This window comes from Canis lupus, chromosome 25 (assembly GCF_011100685.1).
Source record: "Canis lupus familiaris isolate Mischka breed German Shepherd chromosome 25, alternate assembly UU_Cfam_GSD_1.0, whole genome shotgun sequence".
Taxonomy (NCBI): domain Eukaryota; kingdom Metazoa; phylum Chordata; class Mammalia; order Carnivora; family Canidae; genus Canis; species Canis lupus.
In genome coordinates this window covers 29,956,011-29,982,672 of record NC_049246.1, presented here as the reverse complement: position 1 = coordinate 29,982,672, position 26,662 = coordinate 29,956,011, and the positions used below count along the sequence as shown (strand labels likewise).

The 26,662-nt window shown below is 37.0% G+C and overlaps 1 protein-coding gene across 2 annotated transcripts; it reads left to right on the top strand.

The window, feature by feature from the left end:
* The first annotated feature begins 906 nt into the window (after positions 1-906).
* Positions 907-26,591, top strand: ESCO2 (establishment of sister chromatid cohesion N-acetyltransferase 2). 2 transcript variants are annotated; one of them, XM_038573738.1, is made up of 11 exons: positions 907-1,871; positions 3,145-3,210; positions 3,998-4,793; positions 7,141-7,234; positions 11,950-12,007; positions 15,159-15,282; positions 16,377-16,508; positions 17,348-17,437; positions 18,109-18,252; positions 20,990-21,165; positions 25,120-26,591. In XM_038573738.1, the coding sequence occupies exons 2-11, from the start codon at positions 3,161-3,163 to the stop codon at positions 25,250-25,252; spliced, it is 1,797 nt and encodes a 598-aa protein (XP_038429666.1). In that variant the 5' UTR covers positions 907-1,871; positions 3,145-3,160; the 3' UTR covers positions 25,253-26,591. The 2 variants fall into 2 exon arrangements, with proteins under 2 accessions (XP_038429666.1, XP_038429668.1); XM_038573740.1 differs by lacking the exon at positions 907-1,871 and adding an exon at positions 1,909-2,042.
* Positions 26,592-26,662: the final 71 nt, after the last annotated feature.

Genomic DNA, 26,662 nt, shown 5'->3' with positions numbered 1-26,662 from the left:
TAGGTGCTCATTTTATTTTAAAATGAACCCGAATTCTTCCACTCTGCACATCCTTACCTGGCTCCGCCACTTGTAAGGTACTTGTGGGGCACATTCTGTGCGTCCCTTCCATCATCAAAGTGGAAGATGAACAGAGCAGCTTACTCATAGGTTGTATTGTGAAGGTTAAATAGGTCAACAAACGGAAAGGGTTTAGAACCTACTGAGCGCTCAACTAAAGTGATTTGTTAACGACATTCCCCAGAGGCATATGCGTCTTGGGGTTTGGACTCTACATTGTCCTGCCTTTAAATCTAAGATCTGCCATCTATTATTATCTGTGTGATAGGGCACTTCCAAACCAATGGACCTCCGAAGTCTGCTTTTGTCAAGTGGGCATAATCTTACTCCTATAAAGCTCCCCAGCCGTTAATTTTGGCCTGATTGTTTCTCTTCACTCCGACAGACTAAGTTCTTTTTATTCTTTTTTAGGATTTATTTATTCGTGAGAGACAGAGACAGAGACACACACAGAGAGAGAGAAGCAGGCTCTTCACGGGGACCCTGATGTTGGACTCCATCCCTGCACCTCCGGATCACGCCCTTGTGCCCAAGATCGCGAATCCGAGAAACCGCCAATGCAATGCAAGCCGACACCGATGCAATCACACGAGGGTTTATTACAAGCCCGAACCTGGGTCCAAGTATACCCCACGCAGCGGAGCAGGGACTTGAACCCCGAGACGAAGAGGCTTAGCAACTTTATAGGGGCCAGTGGCCAATGGGATACGCAGAAAGTTGCACAGTCATGCTGGTCCGCTGAGCAGGATTTCCGATTAGGGTGTGCCCTGGTCTTTGATTAAGGCGGGGCAGTGCCCTAAGTAATAAGCAGGTCAGCACAAGGCAGGTGCAGCCCAAAATAGAGTCAGTCCTGCTCTGCTTGTCCAGGGGTAGGGGATTCTGTTAAATTTCCTGGGTCCCACACCCTGAGCAGAAGGTAGCCGCTCAATCATTGAGCCACCCAGATTTCCCTCGAGAGACTAGTTCTATGACGTAAAGTGAGTGCATCCCTTAACTAAATTTATTTAGAACTAGAAATGAACAAAGACTGTAGCAGGATCTGGTGACACAGAGAATAAACAGTAGCTGACAACCCGTGAGTACTTTAAGAACACTACGGCTTCCCAGAGCAAGAACTCAGCTATCTCCTATAAATACTAATTGTTTGCAGGCCCCCAGTTTTCATTTCAGTGAAATGAGAACGATAATCCATATCTCAGAAGTAAATGGAATAAACCTAGTAAAGCGCGTGAGACTGCCTGGCTGGCACATTACAGATGTTTAGTGCCATGATTTAATTTTTAAATTTAAGTTGGAAAATTAAAAAAAAAAAAAAAAAGAACTAGGAATCTAATGAATAATTAATAAAAATGTTAAGCTGATGAACAAAGTTTCAAATGTGAAAGATAGCCGCCTGGAGAATCTTGCGGAGGCTACTTTACAAAAACATGCTAAGCCACGTGACCCCAGAATCCACCTCGACCTCAAGCGAGTACCTTTATTCTGCCGAAAACTACAATTCCCAGAATGCATCTAAACCAGACCTCGGGAATGGAGCCCGGCGCTGCCGCAAGGGATTATGGAAGGCGTGGATCCCTAGGCCAGGAGAGACCGTTTCTCCCTGCCCAGGGCGGGAGAATTCTGGAGACCGCCTCCTGGGTAGGCGGGGCAAGTGCTAGTGAGCGACCAATCAGCGAGCCAGCCCTTGGAAGGTCCGAAAAGCGGCGAATCAGAACGCAAGCGGCTTCAACCTTCACGGGCGCGCGGTAATTTGAATACAGCGGAGGAGAAACTGGCTCCGCCGAAGAGAGGTTGCGGGCTTGGAGACTCAGGTAAGTGCTGCGCGGGGCTGCGGGGTGGAGGCGTGGGGCGGAAGGCGGAGGAGCACGGGGGATTCTGTGGAACGTGGGGGTGAACGTCAAGGAAAACGAGCTCTAGCTCAGGGCTTGGCGAACTCAGCAGCTCGAGACCGAAGCCACGCAAGGGATTCTCCGCACTCTGAGGTCAGCGGGTTTCCATCTTTCTGATTTAGGATTGCCTTGTCTCTTTCTGCCATGACTGGGTTCGGGGACAGGCGCGCTTTTCTGCCACACATTTCTTCACTCAGCCTCACAAGAACCTTCTCTTCAGCCGCGGTTCGACCTTGAGTTCCAGAGACCCTGGTTTCCTGTTTAACCTTGAAATCATGCTCGTGAATAATAATAATAATAATAATAATAATAATAATAATAATTACTATTATTATACCTGCTCCGAAAGAAGGGGAAAGGAACGTACCAGGCTCTCTGGTGCTCGAGAATTAACGTGCAGGGTTGTGTTTATTTTCAGCAGCCGAAGGAGGTCCTCGTATCTCAGGAACTAGGAAACCTGCGGCTTGCTCTAGGCTCCTCAGGAGTAAGCTGGGAGGCGCTTATGCCAAACCCGTTTCCTTGCTGAACTCTGAAGAAAAAGCTAGAAACAGCCTCTGTCCTCATGGAGCATTCAGGCTGTTGAGGAAGACAGTTAAACCAACAAGAAAATGTATCAAATGGAGCGTGAAGGAAGTGTAGGGTCTGCCGAGGGAAATCACAGAAAGATATCCCCGCAGAGTATTTGAACTTGGTATAAGTTAATCAAAGGGGGAAAATGTGCCCTAAAATCGAGTTTTTTAAAAAAAATGCTTCCTCCTTGGTAGGATCATTTACCATCTTGAAACAGATGTGCTAATTCTACTTTTATTTCTTGTTCTTCATTGCCATGGTAAAGTGTTTTTCCCTTTTTTTTTTTTTTTTTTTACCTTCGTGGTTTAAATGTTTATTAAAGTGATTTGCTTTTTAAAAACCCTTCACTCGGGCAGCCCGGGTGGCTCAGCGCCTTTAGCCCAGGGCCTGATCCTGGAGACCTGGGATCGAGTCCCATGTCAGGCTCCCTGCATGGAGCCTGCTTCTCCCTCTGCCTGTGTCTCTCCTTCTCTCCCCCCCCTCCCATGAATAAATAAAAATCTTTTTTAAAAATTGCCTTCACCCATCTAAAAGCTTTTTCAGACTCTGCAAGTATAATTTGATATAGTGATTTTTATATGTTATTGGATAAATTTGGTTATTATAATTTTCCTATTGCTTTTAGGAGTTCAGTTAAGAAGATGTCAGCTTTTACTCTGAGAAAAAGGAAACAGCCTTTGAACTGTGACAAGTGAGTCTCATCCTGTGTGTAAAAACTCTTAAAAAAGAAAAATCCATCTCCTTGTGTTTCTTATATTCTCTTTTCTGTTTCTTAAAATTTCTGTTATTCCACTTGTCCTTTCTTGTGGTTATAGGAACATTTTATATTCTAATTCTAATCTGGAAATACTGTAAGCTTTCAACCTTAGTTATTTAGTGTCTTTGGAGAGAATCAGAAAGAGCTGTTTTCTATGACTTGGAAATGTATGTCAAATCTTTTATTACCTTGCTCCTTTTTCTTATATAATAATTTACAAAGTGTTTTTCATACAGTACTCCTCCTCTGTGAGCCATCCTAGAAGTGTGTTTACTCAGTGCTTAGTACATGTCCTAACAGGGTATAAATTATTCCCCACAGAACAAGCTTGAGGGAGTCAGTTTATTACTTAGAATTAATACTTTTAGGGGACTCACAGTAGCCAGTAAAGCCAGATGAGCTATAAGTATATGGCCAAAACTTAGAAATAGGTCTTAAAGCATATACACAGGCACATGCGCACATGATGTCAAAGGTTCTTTCTTAACAGTGTTTGTTTTGGCAAGCGTTGTTGGGACTTACTTCTGAAAAATATTTCATTGCTTCGGTATGGACACATTTTGAGAATCCTGGTAAACTAATAGAGAATGTGTATGGATGGATGTTTGGTAGAGAGAATGTATTGTTTTTAGTATGATCGACAAGTATGGTTGTTTATTAGTTGTAGATTGGCATAAAATTGAAGCAAAATGATACTAATGTACTTCATTTCTTTTCATAGCTTATTATCAGACATTCCATCGAAGAAATTAATTTTGGACTCTGCTGAAAATACATTTCCATCACCTGATGAAAATTACAGTGATAACAATGAAAAGAAGGTTCATTGCTCTCAGCAAAGTCATTTCCTTTCAAATCCATCCGAAACAACTAAAACCAGATTGCCATCTGCAAGTCAAGGTTCACCACTTAAATCTACTATGTCTACTGTATCCTTTTATAAGAAAGATAAGTGGTACCTCAACCCATTAGAGAGAAAGCTGATAAAAGAAAGTCGACCCACTTGTCTAAAAAGTAATAATGAAGACCAATCTTTTCCTGTTGTGACAGAAAAAATTCAGGGAAAACCAGTCTGCTCCAAGAGGATGATTAAAAGGCCACAAAAGAGTTTAATTTCTAAATGTCAACCAAAATACAAATGCATCAAGCCTCAATCAAAAAATTCTAAAAGTTCCAAGCAAAATCGAGTGGCCTATAAGCCAATTGTAGAGAAAGAGAATAATTACTATTCAGCTCAAGATAATCTGAATGCTCCTCGGGTTCTAAGCCAAAAAGTCAAACCACAAGTTACACTCCAGGGTGGAGCAGCATTTTTTGTTAGAAAAAAGCCCTGTCTTAGAAAATTGTCTCTGGAAAACAAGCCATTACTGGAACTCACAGAAAAGAATATATCAAAAGTGATCAAAGATTCTTACGCAGAGACTGCAAGGCAAGTGCCAAAGAGCTTGTTACTAGAAAAAGAACCAAACATTGAGTTGCTTCATACAAGAAGTAAAAATGAAGAGAAATTAACAAAGGTAAAGAAAACCAAATATGTCACTTTAAAAACTAAGTTGACTATATGAATAACTTCAGTATACATAATACATATAACATGGTTAAAAACTTTTTATTTTCTTTACAGTCCAACGGACTGCTTTTATGAAGCCAAATACTATATTTTAATCGCTATAAAGAATTTAGGGGCAGAGTGGGATAATGGGACTTTTCTCTTTTGGCTTAAGGAAGCCTACATTTTCTTGCATTAAGGTATGCATTTCATTAAAAATTACTAAAATCCGGGGAAGCTTAGTAATTTTTATTTGGTAGTATTTTAGAAAGTAGAAATAACAACACAAGTAGTAGTTTTTCAGTATATGAGCATTTTTTTTTGTTTGTTTCAGGTCATTATTTAAAGTACTAGATTATTTTGGAAATTTTAGAAAAATTTTAGAGAAGAATTTTTTTTTTTTATATCTTGTTATTGCTGGCTAAGCCATGACATTCTGATTTTACTAATTGTCTTATTTTTTTCTGCCGAAAAACACCCCCATATCTTGACTGGATTTATTGGTATGAGTGTATAATTTTATCAAAACTAATCATTGTATATTTTACATCTGTGGATTTTGCATAAATGTACCTCAATTTTAAAAAATGCACAATTCATGCTAGAATTCTCAAATTAGTAAAAATGGCAGGGGGAGAAGGGTGTCCACATTTCTACCCATCCATCTCCTGGTTAGTATTCTCCCTATCTGGTAATAAAGATACAGCCTTTATACAGTGACATGATGAATTCTCCACTACACTCTCCCTCTGCCTTGTTTTCTTCTCTGAACTTCATTATAAGGGGCATGATACTGAGTTCTGTCTAGTTTTCAGTAATCTTTGAGAAGCTGGGCTTTTGTGCACCTTACGTTTGTGAAACTGAGCTCTCTGCTCAAGTTAAATATCACTACTAGTAGTCCTCTCTCCTAGCCAAGATGAATCCTGTCTTCTTTAGAGAGTACATCATCTTTCCTCAAATCCCTGTGGAGCCCTGAGAAATAATAGTAAACTGATGCATTGTCCCATCTCTACTGAGATATAATGGTCTTGAATAGGAGTTCTACTTTAGTTGAAAGGGGTTTTTGGGGATCCCTGGGTGGCTCAGTGGTTTAGCGCCTGCCTTTGGCCCAGGGCCCGATCCTGGAGTCCCGGGATCGAGTCCCATGTCGGCCTCCCCACATGGAGCCTGCTTCTCCCTCCTCCTGTTCTCTGCCTCTCTCTCTCTATGTCTATCATAAATAAATTAAATTAATTAATTTTTAAAAACTTTAAAAAAAAAGAAAGAAAAGGGTTTTTTTCCTTTCCTCCCAAGCTATATGTATTTTCTGAGTCTTACCAAATTAGTAGTGTTAGTGAAATACTTCAAAATGTTTTCTACTTTTTCCCCCTTCCCTGCTGCTGCCCAACAAGTGGGATGTAGAAGCCTCTCAGCTACTCCAGAGAGTTCTTTTTCTTTCTTTGGCTGCCTGTTTTTGTTGTTGTTTTTTAAGATTTTATTCATTTATTCATGAGAGACACAGGCAGAGGGAGAAGCAGGGTCCTCATGGGGAACTGTTGTGGGACTCCATCCCAGAACTCCAGGATCACGTGCTGAGCCATCCAGGTGTCCCTGGCTGTCTTTTCTTTTTTTTTTTAATTTTTATTTATTTATGATAGTCACAGAGAGAGAGAGAGAGGCAGAGACACAGGCAGAGGGAGAAGCAGGCTCCATGCACCAGGAGCCTGATGTGGGATTCGATCCCGGGTCTCCAGGATCGCGCCCTGGGCCAAAGGCAGGCGCCAAACCGCTGCGCCACCCAGGGATCCCCCTGGCTGTCTTTTTAAGGCTTATGACAGGCTGTCCCTTCCAGTTTGGTAGCTGCTCGGGAAATTTTTTTTGCCATTTTTACTTTTTTTTTTTTTAATTTCATGATCATAGAAAGGATGTTTTATAATCGTCATTCTACCATCTTTATCAGGAAGTATATCTTATACTTCCTGATAAAATATAAGTATATAATATACTTCCTGATATTATATATTATATTTCAAACGTGTAATACGTTTTTGACAGGATGACAAATTACAGTTTTTTTTTTTTTTTTTTTTTTTTTTTTTTTTTTTTACAAATTACAGTATTAAATATGCCCACTCTCTTTTGAAAGGTTATGTACATTTAGGGGAAATTATCCTTAAAGTAGTTTGAAAATTGAGGATTTAAAATCAGTTTAGAAGTGTAATTTATAATAAACTAGATATTTTGTTTTAGAAATAGATCTATTGGGATTCATTCATGAGATAGAAAATAATTAAGAATTATAGGTTTCCTTTAATTTTCTCTATTCATTATTTCAGGACTCATTTGGTGGAGTAGTTTGTTTAAGAGAATGTAAACCTAATGAAAATGCGTGTTTTCCTTCAGAGGATTCTCTCAGTAAAAACAAGGCGGGTAAGTAAGAGAAAACTTCTCAAAATGAGTTTATTTATTTAGAGTGATAATTCATTACATGAGTCAATATGCAGTTATATACAATACTGTGTTGGTTTTTTTTTTATTCAAGTATGTGGTGTGCTTATGTTTGTGTCTTTGTGTTTATCTCAGTGACACCTTTTTCTTTGATAAGCAACATGGTGCATTTTAAAAACAAGGGAGACAGAGGAGAGCCGGAGATGTTAGGCAGGAATTTTAAATACGGATGTATGATTGGTTCATGAGATGTGGTCAAGTTACTTAAGCTCCCTAAAACGCAGTCTTCTCATCACACCTAACCTACTTATCTTACCCAAAATTATAGGAAGGAGTAAAAACAATTTGTGTTACATATTTGTGATCAAAGCCTTATTGTAAGATAATTTACAAAGCCATAGAAAGGACACTGAATTGGGCATCAGGAACCTTGGGATTTTGTTTAGGTCTACCACTAATTAGCTATGTGATCTAGGGAGGAGAGCTCTAAAGTAAGAGGTTAGTCTTCATTTTTATATTTCTCTTCCGAAATCCCATTACTAACTTGTGGTATCATTGTTCGATTAAACAGTATTTACTAAACTATGAATATATAAAGAGGTTAATTAACATTTTGTTTTACCAACCAGATTCTTGGTCACTTTACTTTGTTGGTTATATCTGTAAGTTTGGAAATAAATGAAAATCCTAGGAGTATATATGTTGATTGAAGTGAGAAAACTGCAGTTCGTAGGAAGAAAACAAAGATAAAACTAAAAGCATAATCTGGAACAATAGTCCTTAAGAGGATCTAATGATATATATAGAAGAATTGTCAATAATGATAATTCTGAGATACACTGCTAATAACTAATATTTACTAGGTGCTGAATAGGTACCAGGCAGTGCTAAGTTTTAGTATGTGTCAGGCTTCACATGGGTTGTGCTATTACTGATATAATAGAACATGTAACAGAACAATAATGGCTTTCTCTTTACAGTATTTATAAAGTTTTTTTTTAATAAATTTATTTCACTACACTAAGTTCATTTAAAGAAAACTAATGAATAAAAAATAATACAGATGGTATAAGGATATGGCAAAATTGATAAAGGTAGTATACAAATGGCAAAAGTTTATTACTTAATTACAATTTATCTTTTCTCACAACAACCCTTGGAAATGGATTTGTATACGCATTTTATAGTAGAGGAAACAAACTTATGTTAAGTAACTTACCTACAGCAGATCAGACCTGTCTTGTCTTTATCTAGAGAACGGGCTCTTTTTCTTTTTCTTTTTTAAACGGGCTCTTATTTTTCAATGGAAAGTTAAAAGTTTGCTTTTTACCACATAACCCACTTGCAATATATTTTTCTCTAGTCAACTGCTATTTTAACTTTGGTCCTTTTTTAAATTTAAAAATTTTTTATTTTCTTTTTAAAGATGATTTATTTATTTATTCATGAGAGGCAGAGACATAGGCAGAAGAAGAAGCAGATTCCTGCAGGGAGCCCAATGTGGACTGGGTCCTGGAACTCTGGGATCATGCCCTGAGCTGAAGGCAGACATTTAATGACTGAGCCACTGGTCAGGCATGCCTGGTCCTTTTTTTAAAATAGGCTTTTTATTGTGCAGTAATTTTAGATTTATAGAAGAGTTAAAAAGACAGTGCAGAGGGACGCCTGGGTGACTCAGCGGTTGGGTGTCTGCCTTTGGCTCAGGGCATGATCTTGGAGTCCTGGGATTGAGTCGCATATCAGGCTTCCTGCATAGAGCCTGCTTCTCCCTCTGCCTGTGTCTCTGCCTCTCTCTCTCTCTGTGTCTCTCATGAATAAATAAATAAAATCTTTAAAAAAAAATGCAGAGAGCTCCTGGATCTCTCTCACCCTATTTCCCCCCATTATACCATTTTCTATCTCCATGGCACGTATGTTAAAACTAAGAGACTGATGTTATTAGTACATTACTATTAACTAAATGCTAGCCTTTATTTGGAGCTCACCAGTTTTTCCATTAATGGCATTTTTCTGTTCTAGGATCCAGTCCAGGGTACCACATTGCATTTAGTTATGTCTCGTTTATCTCCTCTGCTCTGACATTTACTCAGTCTTTTGCTTGTTCCATGTTTTTCATGATTTGACCTTCTTGAGTACTAATTGGCCAGTTATCCTATACAGTGGCCCAAAGTTTGGTTTGTCTGATCCTTGTCTCATCAATCGACTGGACCTTCCGGTTTTGGGGAAGAATGCAACTAAGGGGAAGTACCCTTCTCACCACACTTAGTTGGGAGGGAGTACTGATATCCAAATGACATTACAGATGATGTTAACCTGTCATTTGATTAAGATCAGGTTTGCAGTTTTTTCCTATTCCTTTTCTTCTTCTTCTTTCTTTCTTTCTTTCTTTCTTTCTTTCTTTCTTTCTTTCTTTCTTTCTTTCCTTCCTTCCTTCCTTCCTTCCTTCCTTCCTTCCTTCTTTCTTTCTTTCTTTCTTTCTTTCTTCCTTTCTTCCTTTCTTCCTTTCTTCCTTCCAGCCGTCTTCCTTCTTCCTTTCTTCCTTCCAGCCGTCTTCCTTCTTCCTTTCTTCCTTCTTCCTTTCCTTTCCTTTTCTTTTCTTTTCTTTTCTTTTCTTTTCTTTTCTTTTCTTTTCTTTTCTTTTCTTTTCTTTCTTTCTGTTTTATTTATTCATGAGAGACACAGAGAGAGAGAGGCAGAGACACAGGCAGAGGGAGAAGCAGGCTCCATGTAGGGAGCCTGATGTGGGACTTGATCCCGGGACTCCAGGACCACACCACTGCTGAGCCACCTGGGCTGCCCTCATATTCCTTTTCCATACTCTATTCTTTGGAAGTAAATCACTAAGTCTAGCCCATCCTTTCAGGGAGGGGATTTCAAGCTCCATCATCTGGAGGGAGAATTACTTGCATATTTTATTTGGCATTCTTCTATAAAGAAATGTTTTCTCTTCTCATTATTTATTCGATCTTTAAATAAATGGACTCATGGAATACTTACTAGTAGGGACACATGAATATTTTCTATTTTGGGTGATAATGGCATACTACATTATTCTACTGTTCAGATTGTTCTAGCTTTGACCATGAGAAGGTCTTTTCAGGTCCTTCTCTTTGGCATGTCCCATCCTTTTGTTTTTTTGAACGCTTCTTTACTTTCCGGCACTTCAGGGTGCTCCGGGCTCATCTTGTATTTCCCCTGCCCCAGTCCTAGAATCAGCCATTTCTCCAAGGAAACTAATTCCGTTGGGTTTCTATTTAGAAACCAAGATCTGAACTTGTGCTCACTGTTCCCGGTGTGTCATTGCTTCTATGCCCTGTCAGCAGACGAAACTAGGAACTAGATGTATATATACTAACCCATATAAACCCACGTAAACACACATGTCTGTAGCTGTTCTTATGTCTCTCCATCTGTACAGATACTAAATACAAGTTCAAACCTAATGTCTCTGACTCTAATCCAGTACCATAACGTGTATCCCTTCCTTGCTTATTTATCCATAGCTTCCCACAGACGGTGGAAAACCTGGTTCCTACTGTTCACCATCCACCCATTTAATTGTTCAGTCCCACTACACCTGCACAATAATTTCAGAATTGTTAATTCACACTCCTGTAAGAAATATATACCAGTTAAGAGTATATTTTCAGTCCTTTTGTCTTTAGCCTCCTAACTTCTAGTTAAAACACAGTTTTGTCAAGTCAGCTGCCCATTCTTCCCATACTTCTTTCATTGCAGTTATCCCATACAGTTCTGATACAGTTAGATTCACTTGTCACAGTCTGCATTTCATCTTGGGATCCCTTACCATCACGGCTAATGTTTAAATTTGATAAAGTTCAGCTTAATATTTTCTTTCATGTATTGTGTTTTTGATGTTATATGTAAAAACATACCCATAACATAAAAAAATCTATGTTCATCTGGATTTTTCTCTTATTTATTTATTCTTTTATTATTTTATTTATTTATTCATGAGACACAGAGTGAGAGGCAGAGACAGGCAGAGGGAGAAGCAGGTTCCATGCAGGGAGCCTGATGTGGGACTCGATCCCAGGACCCCAGGATCACACCCTGGGCAAAGACAGACGCTCAACCGCTGAGCCACCCAGGCGTCCCTCTCTTATGTTTTCTTCTAAAAGTTATATAGTTTTACATTTTGCATATAGATCTGTGATCCATTTTGAGTTAATTTTTTTTTTTTTTAAGATTTTATTTGAGAGGGAGAGAGAGACGGGCAGAGGGAGAGGGACAAGCTGAGCATGGAGCCCAAAGCAGGGCTTGATGTTACAACTCTGAGATTATGACCTGGGCCCAAACCAAGAGCCAGATGCTTTAACCCACTGAGCCATCCAGGAACCCCCCATTTTGAGTTAATTTTTATGGAAAAGTGTTGCCAGGATTTTTTGCATATGACTGTCCAATTGTTCCAGCACCATTTGTTGCCCATCCTTTCTCTGTTTAATTACTTTTGTCTCTTTGTCAAAAATCAGTTGGCTGTATTTGCGGGGGTCTGTTTGGGGCTATTTTGTTCTGTTGATCTAGTCCTTTTGACAATACCATACAGCCTTGATTACTTGTTAAGTCTTGAAATGAAGTGATTGGGATATTTTTATCATATTAACCTTTAAAATTTTATGATTTAAAGTTTTGAGTTTATTTTCTAATATAATTATTGTCATTTTCCCCCTGACCAGTTTCTCCTGAGTCCATTGTCTATCCTATCTTCAGTGTGTCTTCAGTCAATACAAAAAGGTAAGGATGGCTCTTGTTTCAGTGTTTAAAGTTTACTTAATTTTGAGTTCTCAGGGATCCCTGGGTGGCTCAGCGGTTTAGCACCTGCCTTTGGTCCAGGGCGTGGTCCTGGAGTCCCGGGATCAAGTCCCGCATTGGGCTCCTGGCATGGAGCCCCTGCTGCCTGTGTCTCTGCCTTTCTCTCTCTCTCTCTCTCTCTCTCTCTCTCTCTCTGTGTCTGTCTATCATGAATAAATAAATAAAATCTTTAAAAAAATTTTTTTGAGTTCTCTGGGTATCTTTCTTTCTTGCACTATTTAATTGGGAGAGTATTTTTAGACCTCCCCACCAAGGGGATATTGAAAATAAGATGAAATCAGGCCCTCTCATAGAAACTTTGTAAGAACCTAAGGGTTGAGAGAAGGGAAAAATCTTCATGGGTTTGAGCAATAATAATTGCTAAATTATTTTTTTTTTAAGATTTTATTTATTTGAGAGAGTAAGAGAGGACGAGCAAGGGGAGGAGGAGAGGGAGAAGCAGACTCCTTGCTGAGCAGAGACCCTGATGCGGGGCTCATTCCCAGGACTCTGAGATCATGGCCTGAGCCAAAGGCGGAAGCTTAACCAACTGAACCACCCAGGTGCCCCATATTGCTAGCATTTTTATACAGTACCTAGCCCATAAGAAATAGTTTATATCGTTTATCTCATTTGATTCTTAAAACAACCTAGAAGGTAGATCCTATTAATGATTCCATTTTCAGTTAAGGAAACTGATAGTAATCCAGTTAAAATTGCACAGCTTTGAGGTGCAACAGCTCTTAGCAGCCATGACTAGAATCTGTATCTGGATTAAAGCCCATTCAGCTATATTGCCTTTACCGGGTGACTACATATTAATAATAGTTAATGTTTGACGAGCATTTACAACCTCCTGATGTAGGTACCATTATTATTGCCCCCATTTTATAGACTAGGAAACTGGTGAGAGGAGTAACTTATAGCAGCTCAGTGCTGTTATAAATCCCAGCTGAAGCTGCTGCTATCTTAGGAATGGGTGGGTATGAACAGAATAGATGGGAAAGCTCTGGAAAAGATGTTTCTTATAGCCTTAACATCTTCCTGAGTGGCTTTGGTCCTTCTCTCTCCACTTGATGATAAATAACTAGAGGTATTGAGCAAGGAGCTTGTAGCTAAGTTCTACTTTTCAGAGCACCTCACCATAAATTAACTGAGATTGGGTTGGGTGGGCAACTTTCCCTCTTTAAAGGCCATATTTCTAGGTTTTTGCACCTTTCCATTTTTTTCCAATTTCTGTCTTTCATAACTATTCATTGAGGATTGAAACCTACCACAATTACCTGATAACAGTGTATAAACTAATTTAATCTAGCCTAAGGAGATATTAGGATATGGTTGGTTAAATTATTTGAAGTTTCTCTTTATGCAGGACCCAAAGGTCAGATCTCCTCATTCTCTTGTGGATTAACCTATGACTTTTACTTTAGATAGGTTACAGATTCTCCAGGCTCTTTGTTTACTCTTTTGGCAGACATTTATAGAGAACTACACGGTATTGAACTATTACTGAGTTTTGGAGCTGTGAAGATAAAATATTGTCCTATCATGGAAGTTATTATGGTTGGAAGAAGACAGGCATTTAAATGAATGCATGTAATGAAGTATTAAAATTACTAAGATAGAAATAAAGAGATTGTGGTCATATGTGCAGGGATGGGAAGAGCGGAGTTCCTTAGTAAAGGAACAGGAGAGGGCCAAGCAACTAGAGAATGTGTTTTATATTATGGGCATGTACCATAGGTGGTTTGTCCAAGCAGTTTTAAACCATCATATCCAGAATCTTTAAAGTGGAATAATGCATCTCTCACAGTAATTTATTTACAGTAAATTATTTAGTGAAACTTCTTGGTTTTTAGTTTTATGTATATTTCTGTATTGGTCAAAATGTAAAATATATTTCTTACCATAATGTCAAGTCAATTTGAAAGACATTCTAGTCAAATACAGGATAGCTTGGCTTAGTCTTGAAGCACTGGACAGATTTTTTTCCTGTGTGTGTGTGTGTGTGTGTGTGTGTGTGTGTGTTTAACTTGTTTTTTCTGAATCTCTTACTTTGGGCACCTTTTTTCCTTGCCAGTTTTCTTTTACCTTTACTCTCCACAGATTTTTATTCCTTTGGTCCTTGGAAAACCAGGGTCTTTGATGATAAGACAAGTTTATAACTCAGGGCCTTCAGAGATTGGGTGAAGAGTGGAACCAACTGAAGAATGTATACCTCATCTAAAAACACATGCACTGCTGTGTTAATTACATTCTTTGAAGAAAGAATGGTCTGGTGATCTTACAGTGGCTCTTGCAATATTGGAAATACACATATTTAAGTGAAATCTCTAGGTATTGAAATATTGGTAGCTAATCCAAAGTTTTGAACACTGTGTAAGCCAATCAAAACATACCTGCTAGCTGGATTTGGCCTGAGAGCCTCCAGTTTACAACCTCTGTAAGCCAATCCCAACATTCTTTCCTAATGAGAACAGGTTGTCTCAACACCATCTATCCAGCCAAAATATTTTTTTCCTAAGCATTTGAGACTAGTGGGGTGGTGCATTAGGTATGAGGACCAGTGAATATGTTAGCCTCACCCAGCTGCCCAAGTAGAGCTGTTGGATCATAATATTCCTGGTGGCTGATGTCCTGTGGAACTGTGAAGTTCAATAATAGAATCTACTTATTTGCTCTGCTGCTACTGGAATTTCTTTATGTCTACATGGGTAAACATTGCCCTAAAGTTGGCAAAGCAAAAAAAAAAAAAAAAAAAATCACTTTTTAAGAGAAGTAAACTTGTGACTGCATATGTACATCTGGTAGTATTAATGAGGGTCCCTTGGACTTGGAGTTAGAAGATGAGGATTTGTGTCTAACTGCCATTCTTTACTAGTTAATTTACTTGGAGTAAACTACTGATCCTCTCTGGGCTTCAGGTTTCTTATTCTGAACCCTGTTACTTCAAGTTACTGTCAATAGAGCAATAAAAATTGCAAGGTGCTCTGCAAATATGTACATATCTATTCTCATTGTAATTCCTCCGACATTTTTAGTTTATCAAGTAATTAAATAATATAGTAATAGTTTATTAACTTTCATTTCAAAGATCTTTAGTTGAAGAACAGTCTTCTGTGGGATCCGTCATATCTGCTAACTTGAAACAGATCAACATGCAGAAAAGTACTAATGCCAGGGATACAAATAAAGAAACAGAAGACCAGCTCATCATTGTGAGTAAATTTAAAACAGCTTCTCTTGTGCATGTGGCTTAGACATGTTGTCTTAGCATAGTTAACATGGTTTACAGACATTCTGAGTTTTGTAAATGCCAGCTTTGTTGTAGTGATAGCATTTAAAGATAGTCAAGTAGATTTTCAAACTCATAATGTTGGACAATGCTAGTAATTTAGTAAAATGTTGATGAATGAGTGGTCTTCATATAAGGACAATTCTTGTTGATCCACAGAATATTTAATGATAATAGCTACACTGTATTAGACTTGGGTTTGGCATATTATGGCCGTGGACCAAATGGCCTATAAGCTTAGAATAGCTTTTATGTTTTTAAAGGGTTGGAAAAAAGAAAAAGAGAAGAATGTGAGACAAAAAAAGCCTAAAATGTTTTCTGTCTGGGCTTTTGCAGAAAAAGTTTCCCAGTCCCCCTGTATTCATTCGGAACTTGGTATTTTCAGTAGCATTAAACAATACCTCATGAGATAGAATGGAAGTTAATAAGCCAAAAAATGGAATATTCCTGACTTTCCTGTATTCATGAATTTATGCTTTTTCTGAACTTTTATTATATATTATATTTTTTATCAACTCTTGCAGCAAATAATTTTAATATTCTTAATCACTTAAGGAAAAAATACTATATGATAAATATATAAGTCCTGAGACTTTTCCCCTGCCTCTTTGAAACAAGGCCTTTTCCCCTGCCTCTTTGAAACAAGACTTTTCCCCTGCCTCTTTGAAACAGATTTAAGATCTTAGTAAAGAAACTATTATTTATCTTAGCTATTATCTTTATGATTTAATTTGATTCCTTCTAAAATTGTGGGTCTGCCAAAGAATCTTCTTTTTTTTTATACCATTAAAATGGTATAATAAATAGAAATTCATTTCTTTCATCAAGTTCTCTTCTCATTCCATTTTGTTTAGGAGATGGGGGAAGAGGATATAGTAACCAGACTTTCATTTAGTATTTTACTCGTACCAGCACAAAAGAAGAATTAGGGAGAAATATGAATGAATGGTTACATGAACTAAATACAGAGCTATTTGTGATATGTTTAAGATGGACTTTTTCTTTTCCCAATTACAGGATGCAGGTCAGAAACATTTTGGAACCACTGTGTGTAAGTCCTGTGGCATGATCTATACTGCCTCCAACCCTGAAGATGAACTGCAGCATGTTAGGCATCACCACAGATTTCTGGAGGGAATCAAATACACAGTAAGTAAAAAATAGGCTTTCAATTTGTTCTAAAAGTAAAACTGCTTTAAAAGATACATTTCTTTTGCTTAAACATTGAAAGGTTTGTATATCCATAAATACCATCTGCAGTTGTGTTGTCTTTATACTTGAGGTTGATGATATTTAAAAGTTAACTTTTAATAAAAGTGCTATTTCAAACTTTCTATCCTAATAGAAGTATTGTTCTAGGTTGAGTGAACACCCTTCATCGTCAACTCTAGCCTTTTGAGCAGAGCTGAACAATTTAGAATACAAAACTTAAAGAGTTAAGGAGACTCCACTTCCCTGAACCTCCTCACTTTACTTTCTTTCTTGTAGATAGGATTAGAAAAACGCTTTTCTGTGGCTTCTGCAGGCTTTTTCTTTTCTGTTAAGAGAGGTTCCACCTTTTTATAAAGCACCTTTCTACTCCAATACATTCTATTGTTGGCCTTTGTGATTTGTGCCTGCTACTCAAGTGGATTATCTTTTTTCCTATATTTTAGTGTGGTTTATTAAAACTGCTTATCTTAGCCCTCTTCCACCTTCCTACTCCTAATAATTCATCTTTTTTTTTTTCCTATATATTCCTATGAAGGGCTCTTTAATTGATTTTGCTTTATTTTGTAGTGGATTATGTACATATCTCCTTCTAGAGTGTCAGCTCTTGAGGACAGGCACTTTATTTTAGGCATCTTTTATTTCCCTTTTCGTATCCCTTTAGATAAATTGTGTCTTTTTTCATATCCTTCATTGTTCATCTTTTTGTTCTTTCCAGACTATTTAATGTTTCTCTCCCCCCTCTTCAAATTAAACTGTGACTTTTTTCCTTTGGTCAGGGCTGGAAAAAAGAACGTGTTGTAGCAGAGTTTTGGGATGGGAAAATTGTGTTGGTCCTGCCACATGATCCAAGTTATGCTATCAGAAAGGTATGGAGCATTTGTTTTTTAATCCTTGTTCTCCTCCTACTCCCTCTTTCTCCTCTCACCAAGAAATCAACGTAGTTTGACTTATAAAACACCTTTCCTGAGAGCTAATCCACTTTGGTGCTCATGCAGGGATGACTTCCATAGTGGTTTATATAAAACTAAATTTGGAATTATAAGACAAAGTGTCAGTCAAAGATTAAAGAAAACAGTTATCTGTTTTATCCTTTACCTTCATTTTTACTTGGAAAAATAAACTAAACTTTTCAATATTGAGACATTAATGGCCCCAGAATATATTTCTCTAGTGGTGGTGTTTGTTTCTTGGGCTAGATGTTGAGCCCCCAGTGAACATTGGATAAAGCTGAAACAAAATCTGTTTTGGCACTTTCCACTCCTAATTCCCCCAGGAGTCTGCATTTCTTTCTGTTGAAAGTGATCTGTAAAATATGTTTTTCAAACCCTGTTTCCAAAGTGGCAGATACATGCATCAATAGTAAAGTAATTTGAGGAGTGTGTAAATTTTAGGAAATAGAGGTAAAAAGCTAAAATGATAGTAATCACAAATTTTGTATATATAAACATAGATTTTTATATATTTATTAAATACATATATAGTTAGTTTCTATTCTTTTTAAAACAAGTTAATCTCTTTTGGTTTTTAACATCGTTAGGTAGAAGATGTCCAAGAACTTGTTGATAATGAATTGGGCTTCCACCAAGTTGTTCCCAGATGTCCAAACAAAACCAAGACTTTTCTCTTCATATCTGATGATAAGAAAGTAGTTGGGTGTTTAATTGCAGAGCCCATCAAACAGGTATGGTATATGTCTTAAATTATTAGTGTAATGTGTGAGCAAAAACGTAGTTGGGTGAAATCTCAAGCACTTAAGAATACTATTAATGACTTTTTCCACCTCCAAAAGTATCCTTGGCCATATCAATAATTGAAGTCATTTAGTTCTATTATATTTGGCATTTTGTCATATGTAAGAATAAGTCAGTCAGTCTTATGTTCATGTGGTCATTTCCATACCTGGACTATAAAATACAGTGATTTTAAATAAGCAAATCTATAGAGCCCAGATATTGTACATGTGATTTAGTGCAGGTTAATATATTTGGCAAAATAATTATTGTTCCTTAATTAGAATCTATATTAGGTGCTAATTAGCAATGTTCTGGACAAGGAGTTGGCAAACTTCAGCCCCTGGACCAAGTTTGGCCCACTACCCTGTATTATAAATAAAATTTTATTAGAACACAGCTATGCTTATTTCCATATCATCTGTGGTTGGTTTTTGTAACAGAGATCACATGGCCCAAAGAACCTAAAAGTTGCCAACTTTTATTCTAGAATAAAGAGATACAATTTTTGCCTTCAAGATGATTACAGTATAATCTTTAGCTACAGAGAATTATAGTTCAAGTGTGTTCTTTTTTACCTGACTTTATAGTATCACACACTGATGTCGTCTACCTTTTAAAAATATTGTCTTAAAATGTCTTAAAAAGATATTAACATAAATCATATACATAAATATGTATAAAGATAACATAAATTTATCTTACACCTTTGTGTAAGTGCCTCCCTTTCTCCTCTCACTTCTATCTTTTTTTTTTTTAAAGATTATATGTATGTATTAGAGAGAGAGAGAACAAACAAGTGGGGAAGGGGCAGAGGGGAGAGGGAGAAGCAGACTCCTGGCTGAGTGGGGAGCCCAAGACCCTGAGATTATGACCTGAGCCAGTCACATAACTGACTGAGCCACCCAGGTGCCCCTCATTTCTACTCTCTTTATTGCTCTTTCATATTTTCTCTTTTTATATATATATGTGTGTGTGCATATACACACATATATCACATACATAAATCACACACATATATATATATACACACACACACATATGTATGTACACACATAATATAGTCTCATGTGTGCTTATCAACAGTTGGGGCAAAAAAATAGCTGGTTTGTATTAATGATCAATTTGGCCTTTTATTTTAAAGAAGTAGACTGTATATGTAGTGATGATAGGCAAATATAGCCAACATATTCTCTTCTTTTTATTTCAAAAGCAGTTTTCTTGATGGTAAAAATTAAGTACCCAGCTATCAGAGCAGCTACACTAAAAAAATTGTGACAATACCAAATGCTGGGAAGGATGCAAGGAAACTAGGTCTTTTGGACATTGTTGGAGGGAACATAGAATGTTAAGACTGTAAAACATTTGGCAGGTTTTTTTTGTTTTTTTTTTTAAAGATCTATTTCAGAGAGAGGGAGCAGAGCATGTGTGCACACACAGTGGGAGAGGGGCAGAGAGAGGAGACAGTCCAAAACAGACTCACGCCGAGCACGGTGCCAGCGCAGGGCCCAATCTAACGACCCTGAGATCATGACTCAATCTGAAACCAGGAGTTGGAGGCTCAACCAACTGCACCACCCAGGCTCCCTGACTGTTTCTTTAAAAAATTAATCATATAAATTGAATTTAAATAGAATATTAAAAAATAATAATCCTATGTTTTTCGTATGACCCAGCAATCTTACTCCTGGGCATTTATCCCAGAGAAATGAAAACTTACTCCACACAAAACCCTATACCCTAATGAGGATGGCAGTTTTATTTGTAGTAGCCTGGAAACAATGAAAGTGTTTTTCAGTAGGCAAATGATTACACAACTGGTACATTCACTCAATGGAATATTACTTAGCAATTAAGAGGAACAAACTGTTGATATATGCAACAGCTTGGATATATGTCAGGGGCATGGTACCAGTGAAAAAAAGCCAATCTCAGAAGGTCACATGATGTATGAGTCCATTTATATGACATCCTCCAAAAAAAAACCAGAATTATAGAGGTAGAGAACAGATTGAAGTTGCCAGAGCTTAGAGATGGTGAAGGGGGAAAGGTGGGTATGTTATACAGAGGTAGCAAAAGATCTTTGAGATGATAGAGTAGCTCTGTATACAGGTTGGCTGTGGTGGTGCTTAAATGATTATGCAGGTATGATGAATTGCTCCATGACATAGAACAATATGCCTATGTTAATACCTGTATTAATTTTGGTTTTGGTATTCTAGGTTAGTTACAGAGGAAACTGGGTGAAGGATACATTATTTCAAATAGGAAGTTTAAAAAAGTCCTTAAATGCTGACCAAATTTTATAGTTAATATGCAAAAATCTTCTTTAGTGTTATCAGTTTCTTAGGATATCATATAGTTTAGGCTGGAGAGAATGGGAGAGCTTTATGTACTATATTAAAAGGAAGAGTCTGATTTTTATAATTTTTTTAATCAGAAGAAGGAAGTTTCATAATGGTATGTAATACACTAGAATGTGGGAATATCTCAACGTCACTAGTATTTTTTTAAGCATTGTGTCACTATAAATGGATAAGAATTCAAAAAGCGCCAGAATTTTAACATTTTTGGTGAAGGTATACGATTAATTTTAGATACTTAAGTCTTGTTTAAGGAATGATTTTTAAAGAGAAATGTAAACTCAACTGTATTGCTAGCTCTATATGCATCTGTACATTATTGCAGGCCTTCCGTGTCCTTTCTGAACCAACTGGTCCAGAATCTGCAAGCTCTAAAGAATGTCACCGGGCTTGGCAATGTTCAGATGTGCCACAGCCTGCAGTATGTGGAATAAGTAGAATCTGGGTCTTCAGGTTGAAACGAAGAAAGCGCATCGCAAGACGATTGGTAGATACTCTCAGGTAACAAATAACATAAAATGGATCTAGGCCCAGATTAGCTTTCCTAGAACCTTTCCTGGCTCATGAGTCAAAGGGAATGATGGATGATGTTAAGACACTTCTGTTTAAGTACTATCAAAGTCAGGCAAAGGCAAGTGTTGGCACTTGAGGGGAAACTCCCCCCCCTCCCCACTAGATGTACTCACTCAGTTTAGGGCACAGCATTCCAAGTATGAACATTATAGCCCAGTGCTAATCAAACTACCTGCAGTGAAAAACTAGTTTAGTTATAGACCAACACTTTAATAAAATGAGATGAATTGCTAGAAAGTGAAATAGAAAAATAAAAAATGGAAGATACAAGCCCAAATTTTTATTAGACTCAGCAGATATAAAAAAGTTAACATGCACTAAATATAATTTATACAAATAAAATATAAGTTTATAAAAAGAACTACAGAAATTGCACATATTCATGAACTGGTATGTGATCAGGTAATTAGCGAAGACTTACTATAACTCATATATATAACTAAATATAAAACTGAATTAGTGAGGCAACCCACAAAATGGGAGAAAATATTTTTCAATTATTCATCTCATAAGGGTCTAGTATATCCAATATATATGAAAGAATTCTTACTGTGCAGCAATAGAAAGCCCAATTTCAAGATGGGCAAAGGATTTTAATACACAGTTTTCCAAAGAAGAAATATATATGGCTGCTATCGAGGATTTGCAAATCAAAACAATGATGAGATACCGCTTCACACTCACTAACGTGACTATAAATTTTTTTTTAAAAAAGGGAAAATAAGTATTGGTGAGGAACAAATATTGTGGAGAAAATTGGAATCCTTGTATGTTGCCGGTAGGAATGTAAAATGGTACAGCTGCTATGGAATAGTAGTCTGTAGTTTCTCACAAAACTAAACTGTTAACCATATGACCCAGTAATTCTACTCCTAGGTATATACTCAAAAGAAATGACAGCAAGTGTCCATATAAAAACTAGTACATAAAGTTTTATAACAGCATTATTTTTTTAAGAGCCAAGAAAGTGTAAACAACCAAATTTATGATTAGTGGATAAATACAATGTGGCATTTCTGTACAATAACACAATGGGATATTATTTGGCCATAAAAAGGAATGAAGTATTGACATCTACTACAACATGGATAAACCTTGGAAACAGTATGCTCATTGGAATAAGCCAGTGACAAAAGACCCTGCATTGTATGATTCCATTTATAGAAAATATCTAGAACAGAAAAATCCATAGATAGAAAATAGTAGTTTCCAGGGACTGAGGGCAGGGTAAATGGAGAGTGACTATTGATAGGTATAGGGTTGCTTTTTGGGATGATGAGATGTTCTGGAACGGATATTGGTAGTTCCACAGTTGTGTGAGTATACGAATAACCACAGAATTGTACACTTTTAAGAGTTTTATGATGTATGAATTGTATCTCAGTAAAAAATAAGTGATTTGCCATTTTAAACTCCCAGGTGCACACTTTCAACTAACATTTAATTACTTGAAGTTTCTTAATGTGACAAATGAACTTATTTCTTGCTTGTAAATGTACCTGATGTAGGTTTGCTTGAATGAGTTTCACACAACTTACTCTCTCGACTTCTATACATAAGAGGTTACAATCCAGTGACCACACTTTGAGTAGTGCTATTCTAGCCTTTTGAGTCCTATGCACTTTTTAAGAAAGAACACCCAAGACCATTGTGGGATCCAGTGTTGGGCCATAATCCTAGTCCCCTGTACATGCCTTATAAAGGGGAACAGTGAGAAAAATTAGTGTCTGTAAAGATTTTTATTTGATGGTTAATGATGAAATACCTCTATTTTCTATATTTTTTAAGGAATGCATAAATTTGGCATGGGTAATACCAGTATCTAACCTAGTTCCACCAGTCTAGTCTGATGTTTCTCAAACTTAGAAGTCTGTATGAATCACCTGGGGATCTTGTTAAAATGCAGGTATGATTCAGTCGGTTGGGGTGGGACCTGAGATTCTGCATTCCTGATAAGCTCTGAGGTGATGAAGAATGTTGCTGGTCTGTAGATCATACTTTGGGTACCAAAGCAATAGGTTATCTATAAGCAATAATGAATAAAAAATTAAGTTACCTTTAACAGAGAAATAAAAACATTCATTTGAGAACACATCTCTTCTCACATCTGTGAGTTGGAGATACAGGTAATTGGCAGCAATCCTGTAATGAGGAGCCTTAGGTTCAGTTCTCTCTTGTCTGTACAGGCAATATATGTTTAATCCTCATAAGAGTAGAATATTGTTCCTAGTTGTTTGATATAGGCAACTGAGGCTCACCTGGGGATTATTAGTACACATCTATACTGACAGGCAAATGAAATGACAGGACTCGAACCCACAGATCTGAAATTCTTTCCATAGCTGCTATCACTTGTAAAGACAGTAAGATCTGTTTAATGAAACCAATGTTTTGCTTTGGATTCTAGGAAATTTAGCAATAAACTTTGTACAAAATTACATATTATCATATGCTTATATCTATCTTCTCACTGAATCCAGTCTTTAATTTTATATTTTTTGAAATCACTTCAAACCTATAAAAGAGTAGCAAGAATAGTAAAAAGCCCTTATTTACCTTTGCCCAGATTCATCAAGTTGTAACATTTGCTTTCTGATTTATGTGCGTGATGTCCCTTTAGCCCTTAGTGCTTCAGCGTAATTTCTTAACACCAAAGATAGTCTTTTACATAAGCACACTTCAGTCCTCATATATGGGATATTTAATGTTAATGGAATGCTTTTATCTGACATACTGTCCATATTTCAGTTTTGTCACTTATCTCCAATGTCCTTCATATTCATAGCATTTTTTTTTCCTGCCAGAATCACATTGCATAGTTGTCCTAGCTCTTTTGTTATCTTTCCTAACTTGGAATAGTTTCTTACTTAGTCTTTGTCTTTTATGGCATTGAAGAATCTGAAGAGTACTGGCTACTTTATGGAATTTCCTTCAATTTTGTTGAATTCTTTTTTTTTTTTTTTTAAAGATTTTATTTATTTATTTATTCATGAGACACACACACACACAGAGAGAGAGGCAGAGACACAGGCAGAGGAAGAAGCAGGCTCCATGCAGGGAGCCCTATGTGGGACTCGATCTCCCATCATGACCTGGGCCGAAGGCAGCGCTAAACCGCTGAGCCACCCGGGCTGCCCCTGTTGAATTCTTTTTTTTTTTTTTTTTTTTAATTTATTTATGATAGTCACAGAGAGAGAGAGAGAGAGAGAGAGAGGCAGAGGGAGAAGCAGGCTCCATGCACCGGGAGCCTGATGTGGGATTCGATCCCGGGTCTCCAGGATCGCGCCCTGGGCCAAAGGCAGGCGCCAAACCGCTGCGCCACCCAGGGATCCCCCCTGTTGAATTCTTTTAACCGTTTCATTGTATTACTTTTAATCCTGGCTGAGCTGGGTCAGGAGAGTTGTGGTCAAAATGCAGGTTAGTTTTTGCCTCCTTTAAGCTCCGAGTGTGTGGTGTGGTTGAGGAGAATAGTTGTTGGTTAAAGTTGTTGATGGTGAGTTTTTGGTTTTAATGCACTATTGCTTTTAGTCAGCAATATTACCGCCTGTTTGTCGCTCATTACCATGGATCCTCTCGAGTCAGCTACATAATTTGAATGGTTCCTTTTGCATCTCAGCAGAATTTTTTTCTGGACCTCAGTGTGCTCATGTGTGAAATGGTATCATTAGACTTCCACCTCTAAAATCTAAGGCATTAAATCACTTTATCACTTACTAAAATATTTTTTATTGTAATCAAGAGAATTTAAAGAAATTGAAATTTTATATATGAATTGCTTTTTCTTGAAGGAGACAAAAATATATATATAATTAGAATTTTAAGTTGATTTCATTGTTAAATTGTCTTTTCTTTAGGATTAAATTGTCTTTTCCTCTTCTTTAGGAACCGCTTCATGTTTGGCTGTTTTCTCAGGACTGACGAAATAGCATTTTCTGACCCAACACCAGATGGCAAGTTATTTGCAACAAAATACTGCAACACCCCTAATTTCCTTGTATACAATTTTAATAGTTGAGCCCAGTGTCTACTATAGAACAGTTACTATGTGGATGACTTCAGACACATTTGTTAAATGTGAACTATTTAACAAATATCAAAACAAAAATACTAAGATGCACACAGAGACACATAAACCTGTATCAGTTTTGTTCCTTATGAATTAAAAAGTGAGAGATAAATTTGTTGAAAATTATCTGGGTATTCAAAAAAAATTCTGTCCAGCACTGGAATCCTTAATTATGAAACTTTGTAGCTATAACTGGAAAATGACATGCCTACTACATAAAAACATTGACAAAACAAGGTGGTTTCCACAGATATGTGACCACTTATCTTTTATAAAGCAGACTTTGGCACCAGGATTATCTCATGCCCAATCAGAGGCAAATAGCAAAATTTAAAGACAGGCAAATAATTTCCATGCCCTGCCTTTAAAGGTAATTCCTGAATTCTGTACACAAAATTCTCACTTTATAGGTGTTGGCAAGAGCAACTTAGTTTGAAAGTATTTAGAAAGTGTCTTGAATTTTTAATTTTTAAGAGGACTCTCCCATCTTTATTGTAAAGAATGAGTAAGATTTCCATATCCTTTTATGTAACACAATTCTGTAGCTTAGGGTTTTAATCCTTTTGAAAAACATACCTGTCTTCAGACTTAATTACAGTTAAACATAATAGTTGCACTATTGTCATTTCATGAATTTCAGTGTGTGAAAATGCTGATTGTGCTACTCACCTTTAGTGCGCTTGTCACTGAGGATCAGTGTCATTAACAAAATGGATCCCCAGTTGGATTAGATGATTCCTGTGGTTACATTCTTTAAATGTTTGAATGTTTAAGATATATCTTGCTCTGAGAAGTCTGGCAAACGTTCTGACAAAGCGAAGAGTAATATATAACTGAGGTTAGTAAATAAATGTATCTAGCCTGATGGGCCAGAGAATGTAATGACATTATATAAATACAGCTCAGTATGTGCACATTTTTCTAGTATAATTCTTGGATACTTACTTTAAAGAGCAAAGAATTATTCATATTGTTTTGATTTTAAAATTCATATAACTGCTTATCTGGCAATAGGACTCTAGGGAAATTTTCTGTGTTGTGACTCTGTAGAGTCAGTTCATCTGCATTCTTTTATTTTCCTATAAGTCAACATGTTCCCCAAGTTTAAAAGCCTGGATTCCAAAAAGAATGTGGAAGTGTTAAAATGTGTGTGATTATGCCAACATTTTAATGCTGTTTTCTGCACTGCTGTTTTTGTTTTAAATATTTTATTTAAAATTTTCTATTAACATTATTTTGCTTGCTCAGTGCTTTGTGATGAGTCGATTAAAATTCCTTTCAATTGTCTGTCTGTTCTTATATAACCAAATGCACTGATTTTCTTTCTAAAGTATTTTTGTGATTATAGAAACCGTATAT

Excerpts from the sequence above, each read along its gene's own strand:
- ESCO2 (XM_038573738.1), top strand. The coding sequence starts at position 3,161 with ATGTCAGCTTTTACTCTGAGAAAAAGGAAACAGCCTTTGAACTGTGAC. Across the intron at positions 3,211-3,997 it reads CAGCCTTTGAACTGTGACAA|CTTATTATCAGACATTCCAT; the intron begins GTGAGTCTCATC and ends TTCTTTTCATAG. Across the intron at positions 21,166-25,119 it reads CGATTGGTAGATACTCTCAG|GAACCGCTTCATGTTTGGCT; the intron begins GTAACAAATAAC and ends CCTCTTCTTTAG.